General features: G+C 32.1%; 1 protein-coding gene across 4 annotated transcripts in view; it reads right to left on the reverse strand.

Moving 5' to 3' along the window:
- LOC140436798 (proton-coupled amino acid transporter-like protein pathetic) overlaps positions 1-19300 on the reverse strand; it is a 195062-nt gene that overhangs the window by 128894 nt on the left and 46868 nt on the right. Inside the window, exon 1 of one of the 4 annotated variants that reach the window (XM_072525893.1) lies at positions 13554-13608. The exons of 2 other annotated variants lie outside the window; for them this stretch is intronic. In XM_072525893.1, the coding sequence (XP_072381994.1) occupies positions 13554-13556 (3 nt within the window). In that variant the 5' untranslated portion in view covers positions 13557-13608. Of the gene's footprint in view, positions 1-6075; positions 6155-13553; positions 13609-19300 lie in introns of those variants that run through there. One more of the 4 variants, XM_072525895.1, reaches the window with a different exon arrangement.

Consider the following 19300-nt stretch of genomic DNA (forward strand, 5'->3'; position numbering starts at 1 on the left):
TCAAAAAAAAATGAAATCGCGATGTACTAAAATAATTAATTCAATTACTCGACAACTAAAACCTCAGCTCGATAGCGACTCCTCCATAGAACCTTCTACATAAGCTCACGTTCAAGTCTATTTTACAGTGGAATTTGAATGGTTATTATACCCGTTTATAAATGTTACAATTAATAATTGCTCAAAATTCACCTTCTATAATTTGTCTACAAGAAACTCATTTTAAAAATAACAAAATTCATAATTTGAGAAATTATACAAGCGTATCTAAAATTAGGCAAAATCAAGAACATGCCAGTGGTGGAGTTTCAATTTTTATCGAGAATTCCTATGAATATTGCAGTATTCCTCTAATAACAAATCTAGAGGCTGTAGCGGTAAGCTTAGTAGGTCCACTAAAAGTTAACATCTGCAGTCTTTACATCGCACCTAATTCTGATCCAAGTATAGCAGATATTTCTAATCTTTTATGTCAGATTCCTACACCTCGAATTATACTGCGAGATTTTAATGCACATAATTCATTATGGAGCTCAAAAAAATTGACAAAAATAGGAAGAAAAATAGAAAATATCCTAAATAATCTCAATTTAAATCTACTTAATGACGGCAGGAATACTCGATATAATGCTGCAACAGGAGAGTTTTCAGTAATTGATTTGTCAATTTGTGAACCAAACTTGCAACCTAGTTTATCATGGCACACTTTACCTGATCTATATGGAAGTGATCACTTTCCCATCTTAGTTAACAATCTGTTGTACTATAAGCACAATACACACATCACCAAATGGTCCTTAAATAAAGCCAACTGGACACTGTTCTCAACATTGATTTCTTCATCAGCTATGAATCTTAGAGAAATTGATGCAGCGAATAAATCCATTGAAAAAACAACTTTTCATCCAAAACATTCACCTGTACCGTGGTGGAACGATGCGTGCAAACAGGCAATAAGGGAATCTAAATCGATTTTTAATAGATATAAACGATATAAAACTACTGAAAATCATTTAGAATTTAAAAGAATAAGAGCTAAATGTAGATTTATTATTAAAAAAAGCAAGCAAAAGTCATGGCAAAAGTTTGTTTCAGAAATCAATAGATCTACTCCAATTGGTCAAATCTGGAACATGATTAGAAGTATATCTGGAAAAAATTCACAACATTCTATAAAGCACTTAATAAAAGACAATCAGACATTTACGTCCGAATGCAATATATCTGAAATAATGGCAAATCAATATTGTACCGCTTCTAGTGATGAAAACTATTCTGTAGAATTCTTAAATAAGAAACGATTTGAAGAAAATAAAGGAATACCAATAATCAATGACACTTCACCAATAAACAATCCTATAAGCTTGACTGAACTTATTGAAACTCTTAACTACGTTAGAAATACTAGTCCAGGACCAGATAATATACCTGTGCTTTTTCTACAGAACCTACCACTAGTAGGCCAAGAACTATTATTGCAACTATTCAATTTTATATGGATGAATAAGGTATTCCCACACATATGGCACTCGTCAATCATAGTTCCAATACACAAACCAGGTAAACCTAAATTTGAAGCAGAATCCTATAGACCAATCTCTCTCACGAATGCAATGTGTAAGTTGCTAGAAAAGATCATTGCCAATCGACTCATGTGGTATATTGAACATAAACATCTTATTATACCCGAACAAAGTGGATTTAGGAAAAATAGATCAACATTAGATAACTTAATATCATTAGAATCAGAAATTCATGAAGCATTTATATGTAATCAAGAATGTTTAGCCATATTCTTTGATGTAAAAAAGGCTTTTGATACAGTATGGCGCTACGATATTTTAACCACACTCCACAATTGGAAGATTCACGGTAACATGTATGCTTTTATTTCAAACTTTCTACGGCAACGATATTTCCAAGTTCGAATCAATAACCATTTGTCTGAATCTAAATTACAGAAAAATGGAATTCCACAGGGCTCGAATCTAAGCGTAGCACTATTTTTCTTTGCTATTAACAATGTTGTGTCGGACTGCAATCGCACAATTAAAACTTTTTTGTATGCTGATGATCTGGTAATTCTAGCAAGAAATAAAAACATATTATCGGCTCATAATCGTATTTCTGCAGCTCTTAAATCGATAGAATCGTGGTCTAACAATATTGGGCTCCAGTTTTCCAACACTAAAACAAAAGATATACATTTTTCACGAAAATCAAATACACAAAAGCTCCCAAATCTATTTTTAAACAATTCTCCTATAGAATATACAAAAGAAATTAAATTCCTAGGGATGCAACTGGACTCAAAATTAAGTTGGACAAGTCATATACACTCGCTAAGAGTATCGTGCCAAGCTGGACTAAACATTATGAAATCTGTATTACATAAAAATTGGGGAGCAGATTTTCCAACTCTAATAAATTTATATAGAGCTTTAATAAGATCAAAACTGGACTACGGATGTGTTGTGTATAACACCGCAAACCAAGCATTGCTTAAAACTTTGGATACTCTTCAGAGTTCAGCAGTTAGACTTGCTCTAGGAGCATATTGCACCAGTCCTGTGGACAGTCTACTCTGTGAAGCTGGAGAGCCACCCTTAAACCTAAGAAGAAAATACTTAACTCTATCGTATGTCTCGAGTATAAAATCTAACCCAAAAAATCCAGCTCTTCATCAAGCTGTTGCTAACAGGTTCCAGGAGGTCTATCGAAAAAGAAATAGGGGTCCTGTACCTTTCTATGAACGAGCTAATAGATACTTATTCGATTTGAATATTGAACTACCACCCATTTATCCTATCTGTGAAATAAATTTATGTTTTCCTTGGGTTGTTCCCTCTCCGCTTTGTAACCTTAAACTTACAGCATATAACAAAAATAACGTGATACCAAATTTTTTTTAAAACTCACTTTCTTCATGTTCTCACACAGTACAAAAAATTCCATTTTATATACACGGACGCATCTAAGACCTTAAATGGAGTGGGAGCATGCTTTGTGACATCCCATGAACATTCCATCTATAAATTGTCTCCTAAGACAAGTATTTTCATAGCAGAAATATTTGCCATCAATAAGGCCCTAACCTATATTCTAGAAAAAAAACTTCCCAAATCTCTTATAATATCTGATTCACTTAGTTGTCTGACATCAATTTCTCAGATCTATCCCTCTCATCCAACATTGCAGCAGATTAAGTTAATTTTATACCGTATATACCAAAACAATTTGACAGTAGAGTTCCTCTGGGTACCGTCACACGTTGGAATAGATGGTAACGAAAAGGCAGATAGTCTAGCTAGGTCCGCAGTAACCAATACAGCAGCATTAGTGGAAAATCTAACGGTGCATTTGGATTTAAAACCTTACTTAAAATCAAAATTGCACGATGTTTGGCAAAACCAATGGAATAGAAGCACCACTAAATTGATAGAAATAAAATCTTCCATCCTTCCATGGAACTTCTGGCCTTCAAAGCGACAACATCAAGTCCTAATAACACGTCTTAGATTAGGACACACTTCTACAACACATGAATACTTGTTGAAGAAAGAAGAGGAACCAGTGTGTTTTGTTTGTGAATGTAAAGTGACAGTGAAGCACATTTTGATTGAGTGTCCAATATACTCAGTGGAAAGACTATATCATCACTTTCCAAAAACATTAAAAGAACTTTTAGGAGAATCTAAATACGTAGCTGACTTGATAGAATTCTTGAAAACTATAAACCTTTTCAATAAAATTTAATACAATACATTAATAATTAAAATGTATATTGTATACATTATTATGTAATTGATGTTTTGTATATGCCTATTTATGTCTTTATCACTTTTGTATTTTTCTTATGCTAATAACCCTAAGTGGTTGAAGCAAAATAAATAAAAAAAAAATATGGCATCCAAATGCTAAGTGTTAAAATAAAGTGCTAAGGAACATTAAAAACAGTTCTTAGTACTACAGGGACAGAGACCTCCATCAGAACCCAGAAATGAATACTATTAATCAGATTATTGAAAAAAAAAATCTGGTTAGAAGACTCAAGTACCGTTCGAGTTAGTTAAGTGTAAAGTGAAAAGCGGAGTGTAGTGCAAATGGTACACGATAGTGGTTGTATAATAAATTAATAAAATAGAATATAATAAAATACTAGTGAGTTTGTACTTCGTCATTAGTTATTACTAGCATAACTGGTTAAAAATTGTTGAATAGTGCAATAAATAAATAATAATATTCGCTTATTTGATCTTGTACGGATTTATAAAGATTAGAAGCTGCTTTACGTGAACCAGCTTATTTATCCCAAATTATTGAAATTACTGCAACAATAAACTTCGGTCGAACAATAAACAATAATGGTTGTAAGTAAATTCTAAGAAGAGTAGCATTGTATTGTATTTTAATTGGAAACATATATTTTATCCACATTTATGTAGTTGTTTGGTGTTTGTCAAACGTGTATACCTAAAAATTATCATGAGTAATAGTAATTCAACATCTATATTACCGAAATGGCGACAAAAGAGGTGTTAGTATTAGATTTATATTCTTTCTTGATACCATTATTTTACACAAATTAACGATAAATAATTAAACAGGTTTCTAACAGAATTTTACGTTTTTTTTTACAGATTAACGTCCGCTGAACTACTGGTTGAAGAATCCGATTCAGATCATAAAGTATTTATTGCATCTGATAATAAAAGCTATTTCCCACAAGCAGGTGCTGAGGTGTCTGATATAGAAGAAGAATTTATTATAGAATAGGCACATCAGTACAACTCAGAAGAGCACATAGAGAATGAACGTCAGTCTTCAGGCAAGATTTTTATTTTCAAGGATAAAACCGAATGGAGTAGTGATCTACTGTGTAGTTCTTAAACAAAATCTCTTAATATCCTACGACAAAAAGGTAGACCTGTAACTAATAGCAATTTATTTACGCCTAAACAAATATTCATGCCAATTATGAGATCAGAAATGTGTCACAAATTTTGGGTGAAACAAACTGCAAAGGGAAAACAGTAAGTGAGGCTTTTAACAAAGAATGGCAGCAAGGATTCCTAAATGTTTCAAGATGGCCTCCACAAAAAGAAGCACTTTACTGAATGTGAGCTCGATGCATTTGTTTGAATTCTAATTGTTATTATTGTTATTAAAGTTTAAATTCTCTGCCACTAATACGTGCATCAATGTCTCGTGGTCTTTTCAAGACTATGCTAAGATTTATGCGATTTGACAACGAAAATACCCGCCAAGAACGCAAAAAATTGAAAAGGCTGCACCTATACATAAAGTACAATTGTACATATGTCGCCCGTAGAAGATTAATAATAAAGTATGTTAAGTTAATAAATAAAAAATTGGTTATTGGTCATAATAATCAAGCAGATTAAAATATTTAGAAGTATCTTATTGATGTTTACTAAAAAAAGACAAACAAAACTATTCGTCGATATTAGCTGTGTAGACACCGGGTGTTCCGAAGTACAGGGTGTCATTTAATAGAAAACGAAATAAAGAAAGGCTAAATATCGGTAGAATTAGGAAAATAATTAGTAATATCTGGAATAAGCGACATAGGATTGTCCACGTCAGAAACTCGTCCGCTATCTAATCAAAGAAAATCGTATGCCAACTGATAATTTAATCGAATGAGTCCGCTGCGAATGCTAAGAAATTTAGCCAGAAGTATTTATTTTTTAATTTTTTTTTTTAATTTAAAAGTTTTCAGTTGATTTTACAAACTAAAATAGAATCTGCCAATAACAGCTAGAAAACTAATAGATAGAAAAAGTGAAATCATCCTAAAAATATAAATAATTAATTAATATTAACCAAAATTAGAAATAAATAGTATATTAATGAAATAAACGACAGAAGGATAGTTAATAAGTTTCATATTCGTTGACAGGGTGGTTAAGCACACCTATTACCTTATTCACTGAATTATCTGCAAAGAAGATAAAATAAAATTGTCCATCAAAAATTAAAGGGAACCGATGGAAAACAGAAAACTTTTCCAATAAAGAATCATAAATAAAAATTCTAAAATTTTTAACTTACTTTTAATTTAACTTATCCTAGGCGCACAAGAAAGAATTGTCAACTATACGAACAGTTTACAATAAATGCACATTTTATTAGAATCGTTTCATTCATCCTTTGACAAGGTTTACTTTTCAAACAATTAACATTGCCTACATCCTTGAATCACATTCTTGTATACCAATAGCAAGCACTAAACTAGATGCGATTTAATCGAACTTGAAATTTTTACGGTTTGAAATATGTGGCTGCAGTAACTACACGTATATTGTTATTTTATTATAGCTTCCATGCTAATGAAATTATTTTTTGTTTTTTTAATCTATAGAATTCATTAGAAATGAACTTGATTTTATGGCTTAATTAAGTTGATTATTATTCAGTGTGACCCCATAATCACAAATAGTCAAAGAAAAGGTATTTCTTAAAATCCAATGTATTTTCAAAAAGGACGAGGCAATTAACTAATGGCAAGTGTCTTACAATTTTATTATATGTGGCTAAATAAGTCAAAACTAGAAAAAGACAATTGATGGATGTCATGTAAGGAATTGGCGAGGTGCTACGTTTTCTTGAGTTGATTTTATGGAATAAAAGCTTGGACCTTGAATGCGACATCTATGAAAAATCAGGAATCATTCAAGTTGTGGTTGTATAGAACAATTCTAAACTACCGTGGACAGAACAAGTCACAAATAAAGAGTCTGATAAAGATGAATAAAGAAATAGAAATCTAAAAATACTATCAAAACAAGAAAAAATTGGAATATCTCGGACATACTATACATTGAGAGAGAAACAACTTGTTCCAACTGATTATGCAGGAAAAGATCCAAGGAAACAGTAATATAGAAAGACGTAGAATATCATGCTATGATGACCTCTATTGCGGATATGGCACTTGAAGAAGAAGAAGATGCAAGGAATGTGGTTGATTCGGTTGATGCAGGTTTCGATATGTAAAATTAAATCCTAATAGAAAGTACAAGAGTCCTTTGAGCATTATTTTATAAGAATATAACATGGCGCAGTCAGTAGGAGGCAAATAAAAACAAGATCTAATTTTAGCAATAAAAACACTTTTCACTAGACATGGATATCCCTAGCAGTATATGCTGACAACATGCCATATAGTTCAAAAGAATGTCAAGATTTTTAAGAACTGGGGTTTTAAGTTTAATTTACTTTAATTTAACATCCAGTCCACATTACCTTAATTCCAACGGATTAGCTTAAATAGCTGTAAGTATAAGAGTAAGAACATTTTACGAAAATATCAGGATTAGACCTATTAATAAGTCTTAAGAACAAGATTGTCTTCAACAATAAATTTTTCTATACCAAATCCAGTAGATTTTAAGGAAGAAAAGAAGTTAAAGCGATGTACAAAAACTACTATGACGGACATGCAGTAGTAAAAAATGATTTTCAAGAAAAGGATAATAGTCTGTGAAGTATGCATGTTTAGAAGGTTGTACCTTCTTTGTATCGGGAACAGGCATAGTCTTTAAACAAGTCCCTAGCTATAAATATAGGCATTGTTTATTTACAACACGCACCGCTATTGTTTATTCGATCATTCAATCGATATACAATTAAATAGGATGAGTTCGGATGTCCGAAGCCTATTTAATAAAGCCAAAAGTAACCAAGATTGGGATGTTTACAAGTATAAGCTATCGCTATACAATAAAGAAATTCGGAAAGATAAAAGGAATTCATAGAGAGAGTTTTGCGAGGAGATTACAGATATCCCGGCATGTTCTCGAATCCATAAAGTCCTGGCAAAAGAGAGTGCTACAACGAAAGAAGTAGGTCTCCTAAAGAAAGCTAATGGCAAATTTGCGGACACCAAAGAGGAAAGTCTTAAAGAACTGATAAACACGCACTTTTCGGGCTCAACAATTCTGGATGATACAGATAGGCAACCAACATAGACCAAAGGCTCACAAGGCCAAGATCTGCAGATTGGAAAATAGCCACAACAATCACAAGACCAAACAGAATTAGATGGGCTATAAATAAGTTTCGGCCATATAAGTTTCCAGGGATAGATGGCATATATCCAATACTGTTGCATATGGGATTAGAGGTATTGATACCACACCTATGCAAGGTCCTCAAAGCCAGTTTAGTACGGGGGGTCGTACCGGAAATATGGCAAAAGGTTAAAGTCATATACTTGCCTAAGGTAGGTAAAGTATCAGACCTATCACCAAAGTCATATAGACCGATAAGTTTATCTTCTTTTCTACTAAAAACGCTGGAAAGGCTTCTTGATAGGTACATCAGAGACGAAGCGCTAAAAGCTAATCCTCTAAGCAATCATCAATATGCATACCAACCTAGTAAATTTACGGACTCTGCGTTAGATGATCTAAATAGGAATCTTAAAGTCAATGCAAGATAAAGAGATAGCAATGGCCATTTTTTTTAGATATAAGTGGCGTTTAATAATGTTACCACCAGCTCTTTGATAGGAGCTAGGAGTAGACGAGGCGCACCTGCGGTAATATGCAGATGGAGAATAGTACAGTAATGTCCACTCTGGGTAAAGCAACCATCAATGCAAAAGTAGGTGGAGGCTGTCCATGAGGAGGAGTTCTGTCCCCTCTACTTTGGGCAACCTTGCTAGATGATCTCCTCATCTTCGGTGGACAGATCTCTGTCCACCGACGGCTTTTATTGTCAAGGATATGCTGACGATATAGCAATCGTTATCAGAGGCAGGTTTGCTCAGGTGGTATCTGAGAGAATGCAAGCAGCCCTAAATATAGTTGACGACTGGAGCAAACAAGAGAGACTGACAGTCAATGCTCAGAAAACACAAATCGTCAACTTCACCAAAAAACAGCACTACGAGGCCTAAAACCACCGGTGCTGGGAAGAAAAGAGATTTCATTTGCCAAAGAAACAAAATACCTTGTATATAGGTATATTTTGATCATAGGCTTACACGTATCACATTCTGAAAACCACACAGAAAGCTACTATGTCCCTGGGCAGATGTAGAAGAATGTGCGGTAAGAATTGGGGACTTAACCCCAAAATGACTCTATGGTTATACACAAGGGTTATTAGACCCATGATAACCTATGGCTCGGTGACGTGGTGGACAAAGACGCAGCAAGTGGGAGCAATAAGGCTGCTAGATAATACACATCGTTAGAAGTCCTGCTGAATCTACCACCACTTCATATCTTTATACAGGGCGAAGCCAGATCAGTGATGCACAGATTAATCCATAGTCAGCGACATATAAGCCTGGTGCATGGTACTGACAACAGAAGGTTAATCGAGGAGCTAAAAGTCGATATTGTGATGGGGAAGCAGCAATAGCTACGAACTATAGCTTTAACAATAAGTTCACAATTAAGATACCAGGCAGGGAAGACTGGAATAAAGGTGTACCCTTACAAGCTGCTACTACCTGGTACACGGATGGCTCAAAAACATCGGAGGGTGTGTGAGCCGGCATAGTAGGGACAAATCAAGGGATACATTTCCCGGTAAGTCTATCTAAGGATGTGACAGTTTTCCAGGCGGAAATAACGACAATCCATCACTGCATGGAAGAAATAGAAAAGCATCAAAGAACGTTCTGTTCAGTTGCCATCTTCTCGGATAGTCAGGCAGCGCTTAAGGCACTCAATTCTGTAGAGGTCAATTCTAAGCTAGTATGGGATTGCGTGTGTGCCCTAAATAAACTAGGAGATTGTAGCAAAATTACAGTAGCCTGGGTACCGGGGCACGAGCGTCATAAGGGCAATGAAAAAGTAGATGAAATGGCCAAACAAGGCTTATCAATGCCATTCATTGGACCGAAACCCTTCTGCGACGTTGCATAGTCAGTAACAGGAACGGCTACAAGGAATTGGGTAGCTCACAAATATCTGGAATGGTGGAGGAATTCACCAGGACAAAGACAGGCGAAACAGTTAATTACAGAACATTTGCCAAAATTTATGGCAGACCGAATAAGCAAAGACAGGAAAACAGTCAAAGCCATAGTAGGTCTTCTAACAGGGCACTGTAAGCTGAATAGGCACTTGAAGCTGATGGTATTATCAGATGATGACCTGTGCAGATTCTGTCATCTCGAAGAAGAAACAGCAAAGCACATTTTATGTCAGTGTGACATTCTGGCCAATGTGCGGTTCTTTGCATTAGGAGAAGAAAATCCACCGGCAAATAGCTACATGGAAGGTACAGTTTCGAGGCTACTAGACTTAATAAAAAGGGTCAGGCTAGAGAATGTTATCTAGGACTAGAGGACCACAATAGATCTGAAAAGGTCGCAGTGGAATAGGCCAAAAAGTCATTTCTCTAAATCTAATCTAATCACTACCCAGATATATGCATAATAGTGACCTACGTAATAGATATAAAATCGGACTTTACATGAAAGGCCGAGTCAATATTAATATTGCTGTGTGTGTATCGACAGGCCCTATGCTAACCATTGTATAACAAGCATGTAGTTTAAATAATTAATAAATGTATCTAAAAGTATCTAAAAAGTCGTTAAAGAAGAAAAAAACTTTAAAAACGGCTATAATTTTCAACAAGTTAGAAACTCCAAGACCCTATATAGTTTAGTAATAAAATGGCAGATTTCTAAGAAGAAATAGTATTCATATTAGATCTTCTTGTGGATATCACGAAATAAAAAGAATTTTTTTGGATATTCACTGCCCTCCCATGCCAACGACAACTCAAGACGAAAACATAGACCAAAAACATGCTTATAGTCAAAATACCATTGTCAGCAAAATACCCAGGTTACTTTTGCCTTTATTAATATTTTAAGATTATTTTGTTGCATTCAGTCATTCTAATTTTTTTCTTATGATAGGTGTAACCTTGAATAACCTTCCCAGTTAGGTGTACTGAATGTATGACCTTGTTTAAAAGGGGAAGGTAAGTTATAAGCTGCTGAATAGTAGTAGGCGATGACAGCTATCATGCAAAAAATCAATGACCGGCGCGGCGGATTGATTCAGGTTTTGATTTTATATAAAATTAGATTCTAATAAAAAGTACGAAAGTTCTTTGATTATTATTTTATAATAATATAACAACAGGTACTTATCCTTAAATTATTTTACAATTTGTCTATAATTAATAATTATATCGTTTGACTCGACTTTTTATACGTTGAGTACGGCGTCGCGATACAATGTGTCACACATATCACAATTAGCCGGAGAGACAAAAAGAGTGGTAACGGGTATACAAGCATATTTAGACTGTGTGTTCCATTCTAGAGTCACACAGTGGGAATTGATAGAGTAACCGTCTGGGGAGACTTACTTATGAAGTCTGGTTATGAAAATTTTGTTTGCGTTTGGTAGATTCAGCTATGAGCTAGAGGGTCAAAAAAATTATTGTAAATTTGTAGACAATTTTTATAGTACAAAATGAAAAAATATAAATAATAATATAAGTTTTGAATAATATAATAAAAAAATACAGTTTCTATATTTATTTGTTTACTTGATGGGTATCAAAAAAACATGGCATGCAAGTTTTTCTTTGGCATGACGTACATTGCCACTTAGTTCTAGTTGATTGACTCTGTGCTACATACCTGCCTTGTATTCTTAATTTTGTAGTAGAACAGTTTTAACACTCTACACAACGACCCCTAGTAGCTGCTTCTAGCTTATGTTGATTTTCGTATTGGGGTTCTGTTGGATGATCATTGCCTTTTTTTAAACCTAGGAGTGCTAAAGCAAGATTATCTCGAAATTCGGTTATCTACATTTTCTCTTTTGTAATTTCTTTATATAATATATAAGAGTTTATCAAGCATGTTCCCACTGCTAACTTTCTATACTATTTAGTTCCTTTTATGAGACAATGAGTCTGTTTTTAGTAGTAGTAGTTTTTAGTTAAACTAAAAGATCAATATAAGCTTTTGATTTGTTGTATTCATCTGTATGTTTAGTCGTCAAAACCAGTACATCCCTGGAATTTTTCATTTTAACATAACTATTCCATTACTGCTCTTTTGAGTAAATACTTCATGTTTTTGTTTTTTTTGTAATAACGACTCTTGAATTGAATTTTGTTAAATCGTGCAGTTCCCACTAAATGGGTTTGTCTTTCTAATAGAAAAGTTGCCAGAGAAATGCTCGTATATACTCTCAAATTATGCGTATATCCACTAGTAGTAGGTACATAATTTGTACAGCTTTATACCAAACTTGCTCTTCTAATTATTTATATCCTGTCTAAATTTTAGATGACCTCTAAATGAAACTAGGTTTTCGTCGACACATATCAGATTCGAGGATAACAAATGATTGAAACTTCTCTTTCAACTTATTTATTAGTGGATATATTTTTCTCAGCCTATCTTTTACAAAATTATTGTCTTCATTATTATTGAAATGCCACATTCCGGGCATAAAATGCCAAAAAAAAATTAAAAAAGCGGTGTAATATTTGAACGAACAATATTTGCAATGCAAAATATGTAAACGTACAGTTACAAAAAACAGTTTAAAATATCCCGGCTCACAGACCTTGTATTTGTTATGTACACCCGTGCTCAACGTGTTAATAAATTACTTAAGCTAAATACACCTAACATTAAAATTTGGTATTTTGACACTAATTAACAACTTTAACTGAAAATATCATGTTGTTTAAAGAAGTTCTGAAACTCAGAAGGTTCAGAAAAATTAAAAAGGATAAGAAATAAATACAACATCACAACAACGTTCAATACAACCAATACACTGAGATATATTCTGTCCAAAACCAAACCAAACAACACTCAGAAGAGATAAAAGAACTGCGTGTATAAAATACCTTGTGAATGTAGCAATTTTTGGGTGGGATAAACCACAAAACCACTAAGTGTTAGGATAAGCGAGCATGGATCATACATAAAAAAACGAGCCTTCGATAGATCCTACATGCAAACATGCCTGAGACAATGAGCACAGTGTACAATGAAAAGATGTATCAATAGTTATTAAAGAACCAAACTGCAAAAAGAGAACAATCAATTAAGCAACCCTTATCTTACGTAATAAAGAAAAATATGTATCAAACCCATCAACACAATGTAGCAGACTCAGGTTACCAAATCTATAAGAAGAAGACATCAACAAGAATATATTAATATTAATAGATTAAAAGAAGATCAGAGACACATTATCTACAATTAACTACATAAACGCAAAAAAATCAGTATTAGATATCAATCCGAGGGTACAACATCACCCTCAGAATTTCAACTCAAAACATGCCTATTTGCCTACAGGATTGAGGTCAAGTAAGTCACTTTTCAAATAGGATGAAACAAAGTGCCAATTAAAAAGCAACTACAGGTTAAACAGTTACTTGTTTTATAATAATCTCTTTTGAAAATTATTTTCGGATTAAAGATCGAAACGACAAAACAAATGTAAAATGTTATTTGCATTACAATTAATTGTAATTTAATCCCATATAAATACAATATTTTAATTAAAATATCTTACCATAACAAATATAACCAATTCCACTCATTAGTATACTCAGTATTCTATTGTACGCAGCATTTAACTTGTACACACCCACAATTATATCTACTTTTATTCTGCATTAACTCTATCAATTTAAGTGGTTTAGTTATTCAAGACGTCTACTAATATCTGTTATCCATGTTAAACTATTCATATCAACCAAACAAAATTTAAATATTTGCAAAACAAGCAATTGAGAAACCAATTTCATTGTCAATGTATACTTGTCACAACCTCGATGTCAAACAATATTTTAAAAATAAAATAATGAACAAATGCCAGGAAACATGGGATGTCTCAAATTCTAATCTTAAATCCATAAAACAAACTGTCCTACCATGAAGGCACCTATGAACAGAAGAGATCAAGTTATCATCTTCAAACTACGATTAGGACATACCAAGATCACACATGATTTCCTACTACAGAAGCAACCCAAACCTTTGTGTTACGCGTATGATAGTGATCTAACAGTATATCACTTATTAGTGAAGTGTCCGTTATACGCATTTGAAACACAACATGAACAGTTGCCTACAACAATAAAAGACATTCTAAGTGAATATAGTGACCACAATCGTACCATACTTTTTTTGGTTTCCTTAGGATTAATCAACAAAATCTAATTGTATTTCATAATGACGGTATTAGATTTTTGTTTTGATACAGGGCAGCGACAACCGCTTATACGTATTTCGACCTCTTTAAGTCTCGTCAGAACGGTATAGCCACTGCTCTGGACCAAAACAAAAATCTCTCCCGTCCTAGACAATAGTTATCAAAATAACTATATACGGACGTAACTACGCCATCTAAAAACAAAAAGAGAAATCAAACGATTTCTACCTAACGAAACCGAATTCAAATTTTTACCACTGTGTTTCCTAAAACTTGCGAAACAAACAGCTGGATAAATTACTCGGAAAGGGAATCTAAAATTGCATTCCACATGCCGTTCATCCTGGTCAAAATTCGTAGTGAATTCAGTTTCTGATACTCCAAACGAAGTAAGTAATAAAACGTAATGACGGTATTAGAATTTTGTTTTGATACAGGGCAGCGACAACCGCTTATACGTATTTCGACCTCTTTAGGTAGAAATCGTTTGATTTATCTTTTTGTTTCTAATTGTATTCTTTGTTTTTTTTATATTTATGTTATGTGTAAAATCGACCATTGTTAATAACCCTTGTAGTTGAAGCAGTTTAAAAAAAATTAATATTAGCGCCAAATTTTATGTCATTTACAAGAAGTTAAGATTGGTAAACTGTCAATTGTATTAACTTTTGGAACAAAATAAAGTTAGGCTTAACGATGTCTTAACTATATGCTCAACTGGTTCGTTTCATTGAAGTTTTAACAGGTTATGGTGGCCCAGACCATTTTTTCCGTCGGTAAATAGATAAACGTTGTATACTAGTAAGTGTCACTGTTCAAAATGGCAGTGAATTACATGTCTACGGTGGCAAAGTTGTTAGGCTGCAAAAATTACGATAATTGGTCTTTCGCAGTGCAAAATTATCTTGTTCTAGAAGGTTTGTTCACGTGTTTAGACGGAACTAAAACCGAAGTAGATAAACAAGAAAAAACTAAAGCCAAGTTAGTTCTTTTGCTTGATTCATTGGTATATATACATATAAAATAAGCAAAAACCGCAAAAGAAATTTGGGACGCTTTAAAAAAATGAAACTGTTAGGTATAGTTAACCTATGAATTTTATTTTATTACTAAGTGGGTGTGTCAAAATATTGATATTAACTAAACAAAATTTAAATATTAGGGCCATGTGTCATTTACAGGAAGTTGAGATTGGTGCAGTGTAAACTGTCAATTGTATTCACTTTTAGAACAAAATAAAGTTAGTTTTAACAGTATACTCAACAGGTTCGTTTATTTTATAAGTTTTAACAATCCAGAAGCTGCAGAATCTCTCAGTGCGCATGCGTTTGCTAGTAACTCTGGTTTGCTTCGTAATCACCTACTTGACAGTTTCCACACCCAAGTCTTTGATTGTAGATTATCATTACGAATATACCAGTGTGCGTCAATAATCCCTTGAAGTATTTTACTCTAAAGTATCTATACGAATTTTTCTTTATTGCACTAGTACATTTATATAATTCAATACCATAAATCTAAACTGGTTTAAGGATGTCTTGATACAACAGAAGCTGTAATCGATTCATTAGCTGTGCGAAGGATCTATATTTTAACTTAAGTTCATCTTACAGTTTCTTTACATGTAGTTTTCATCTTAGTTTAGCATTCAGAATAAACCGAAATGTAGCGCACCAAATCAAACCAGGGGGATTTTTCGCATTGATGTTATCAATTTTGTTTTTAATTTTTTTTTCAGTAGTTAGATTAATTTTCATTTCATCTTATCGAATAATTACTAGAAGGATCTTATCTTTATCCACTTTATTCGGTTGAATGACATTTTATAGATATTTGGCAAAGATCTAAAAAATTTTTGCTTATTAAACTTTCTGTCTATTCATTTATAGTTTCGTTATTTTCAATGATTTTTTACCTTTTCTGGTGTTTATTTTGTTTTTTAATTTTGTTAATACTCATGTCCCTACTATAAGTAGTATTTATTATTTAGCATCTGAATCCGCTGTTAAGACTATATTTATCATCTCTATAATACAAAAGTCCATCTGGGAAAAAATCATTGATTTTACGTAAAAATCTCATACAGATATTTGATGGTTCTAAAAGGTATATGAGGGGTAGCTGATGAAAAATCCGTGAAGACGCACAGCTGTTTTTGCTTTGTTTCTGTTTTAACAATATTCAAAAGTGAAAAAGTCATGTTTTGCCTATAAAACGTTTCTTATGCAGATTTAAATAAAAATTGTAGATCTTAAAAAGTTCTTCAATTTACGAGTTTCTAAATCAGAATACATACATAATTCACCAAGATAGTTGCTACAAACCCTTAAATTTTCAGGTAATTTATAAATGTTATTAACTTTATTTATTGCATAATGGTATGTAACATAACTACTTAAAATTATGGCAGATAAATATATAATAAAGTCTGCTAAATTTTAAATAGATCAACCAAATAGTTTACAAGTTATTTTTTAAAAAAAACTTCAATATTTTATTAAATTTGTTATTAAAAAACAGATTGAAAAAGGACTAATTGTTAGCTTATAAACAATTATAATAACTTTGACATTTTTTTTATGTCACACAATCGAGATTTTTTTATGTTGTTTATTAACATAACATTAAGAGCTGAGTATGGAACAAATTATAAATGAAGATCTACATTTTATGATACATTGTATAGATGGTATATACCGAGAAGAAATAAAAAGTTATAACCCGTTAAAATGATGGTACTCGTAAAATACCGTCACGGAAAAGTGGAGGGGTGAAATACTAAAATATTATTTATACTTATTAATTACTTATCTTTATTAAATGCAATTATAATAAAATGAATTATTTTATTAGAAGAAAAAACTATAAAATTAAATAAAAGAAATAAATATATTTTGATAATTTATAATTATTATTATATAGGTATATTATTATTATTATTAAATATATAATTATTTATATTTATATATGTGTATATAGATAATATACATTTTTTATTAAAATTTAAATATTTCTTGCGAAATAATAGTAAAATTCAATAACTTTTCATAAAAAAATTTAATTAATTAATATTTCCGGGATTTTTGGAGAGGTGGAAATAGCACAACATGTCATAGAAGCCAAGATATTGCAAATTTTACCAGCATGTTTCAACTTGAAGTTTCAATCTGAAAAAAACGGAGCTCGGACAGTTCTTCCTTACTTTTCCGTGGCGGTATTTTATCAGTACCATGCTTTTAACGGGTTATAACTTTTTACTCCTTCACTGATGACATCAATAAGTTGGGATCATAAGATTTAGATCTTCATTTAGAATCCTGTTAATTTTCAGCTCTGAATGTTAATAGAGAATGGAAGTATGGTTTCAAGAATAAAATGCTATCTTGGTTCTTATTGGTCATAGAAGGTTTTGTGTTTTATTAGGAAAGTGTGTTTTTTCCAGCTTTTCATTAAACCTACATATAAGTTTGTGGCATAAACAATATCAAAGTTATTCTAAATATTTATAAGCTAAAGAGGCAGCTTATTTAAACTGTTTAAAAAAAAATTAATGAAATGTTGAAGTTATTTTAATACACCCCAAAACTGCAGCTTCAAAAAATCGATCGTAATTTACAAAATATCTGTAGAGTCAATGTTTGGGCAAGTACAGTTGTTTAAATAATCGCTCTTCGAGATAAACAAATTAAATAATTATAAAGTGTTTCTTCTGAATAATATTTAGCAAACTTTAATAACTCATTAATTGCCATAATTTCAAGTAGATATATTACATGTCGTTATGCAAAAAACAAATGTATTAACATTTATAAATTACTGCAAAAATAATAGTTTTTTACAATTATCTCGGTCAATTGTTTATGTATTTTAATTTAGATATTCTCAAAAATACATAGCTTTTTATGATCTGCAACTTTATTTAAACTATTTTACTCTAAAATGTATAAGAAACGTTTTATAGGCAAAAAATCTTTTTTTCGCTTTTAGAGCTTTAAAAAAAGCAAAACCAGCTGCTTGTCATCACGGATTTCTGCTACCCCTTATATATCTTTTGGAACCTTTAAATATCTGTATTAAATTTTTAAGTGAAATCAGTGATTTTGTTATTGTTTTTCACATCAGATTGGTCTACCCCAGTCAAGAAAAAAAAACTGAAAAAATCAAGTATTCAAAAGTTCTAAAAGGTATGTGAGGGGTATCTGATAACAATTATTTGAAGACGTATAGTGAATTTTCCTTTGTTTTGTTATTAAACAATCGTAAAAAGTGAAAACAAAATGGTTTTAGCTGACACAACGTTTCTTATACATTTTAGAGAAAAATAGTTAAAATAAAAGTTAGAGATCGTAAAATTTCATTAACATAGATAGTTTCAACATTAAAATACACAAAGAATTGACCGAGATAATTTCAAAAAACACTTATTTTTGCAATAATCAATAAAGTTTAATAACTTTATTCTTTTGAATAAAAACATGTAATATAAGTATTGAACACTGTGGCAGTTAATGAGTTATTAAAGTGTACTAAACATACGGATCAACCAAATAGTTTATAAGTTATTCAATTTTTTATCCCTGAGAGCGATTATTTTATCAACTTTACTTGCCCAAACAGTCACTATAAAGGTATTTTGTAAATAACTATTGATTCTTTAAGGTTTCCTTTTTCATGTATATTAAAACAACCTCAAGATCTTATTAAATGTATTATTAAAAAACTGTTATGTTAAAAAATGGTAAGAACCTTACCCTCTAAACATTTTTAATAACTTTGACATTTTTTATGCCATACACTTGTATGTAAGCTCAATAAAAAGCTGGTGAAAAACCACACTTAAAAAAATAGAATCTTCTATGACCGATATGACCAAGCTACCCAGTGAAGAAGTTAAAAGTTATAACCCCATAAAATGGTGGTACCCATAATATACCGCCACGGAAAAGTTGAGAGGAGAAATGTCCGCTGCAACATCTCAGTTTGTTTTTTGTTATTGGTCATAGTAGGTTCTGTTTTTTTTTTGGAAAAGTGTGCTTTTTCAACAGCTTTTCATTGAGCCTACTTAAAACCGTGTGGCATACAAAAAATTAAAGTGATTATAAATG

This window comes from Diabrotica undecimpunctata, chromosome 3 (assembly GCF_040954645.1).
Source record: "Diabrotica undecimpunctata isolate CICGRU chromosome 3, icDiaUnde3, whole genome shotgun sequence".
In the NCBI taxonomy this organism is placed as follows: Eukaryota; Metazoa; Arthropoda; class Insecta; order Coleoptera; family Chrysomelidae; genus Diabrotica; species Diabrotica undecimpunctata.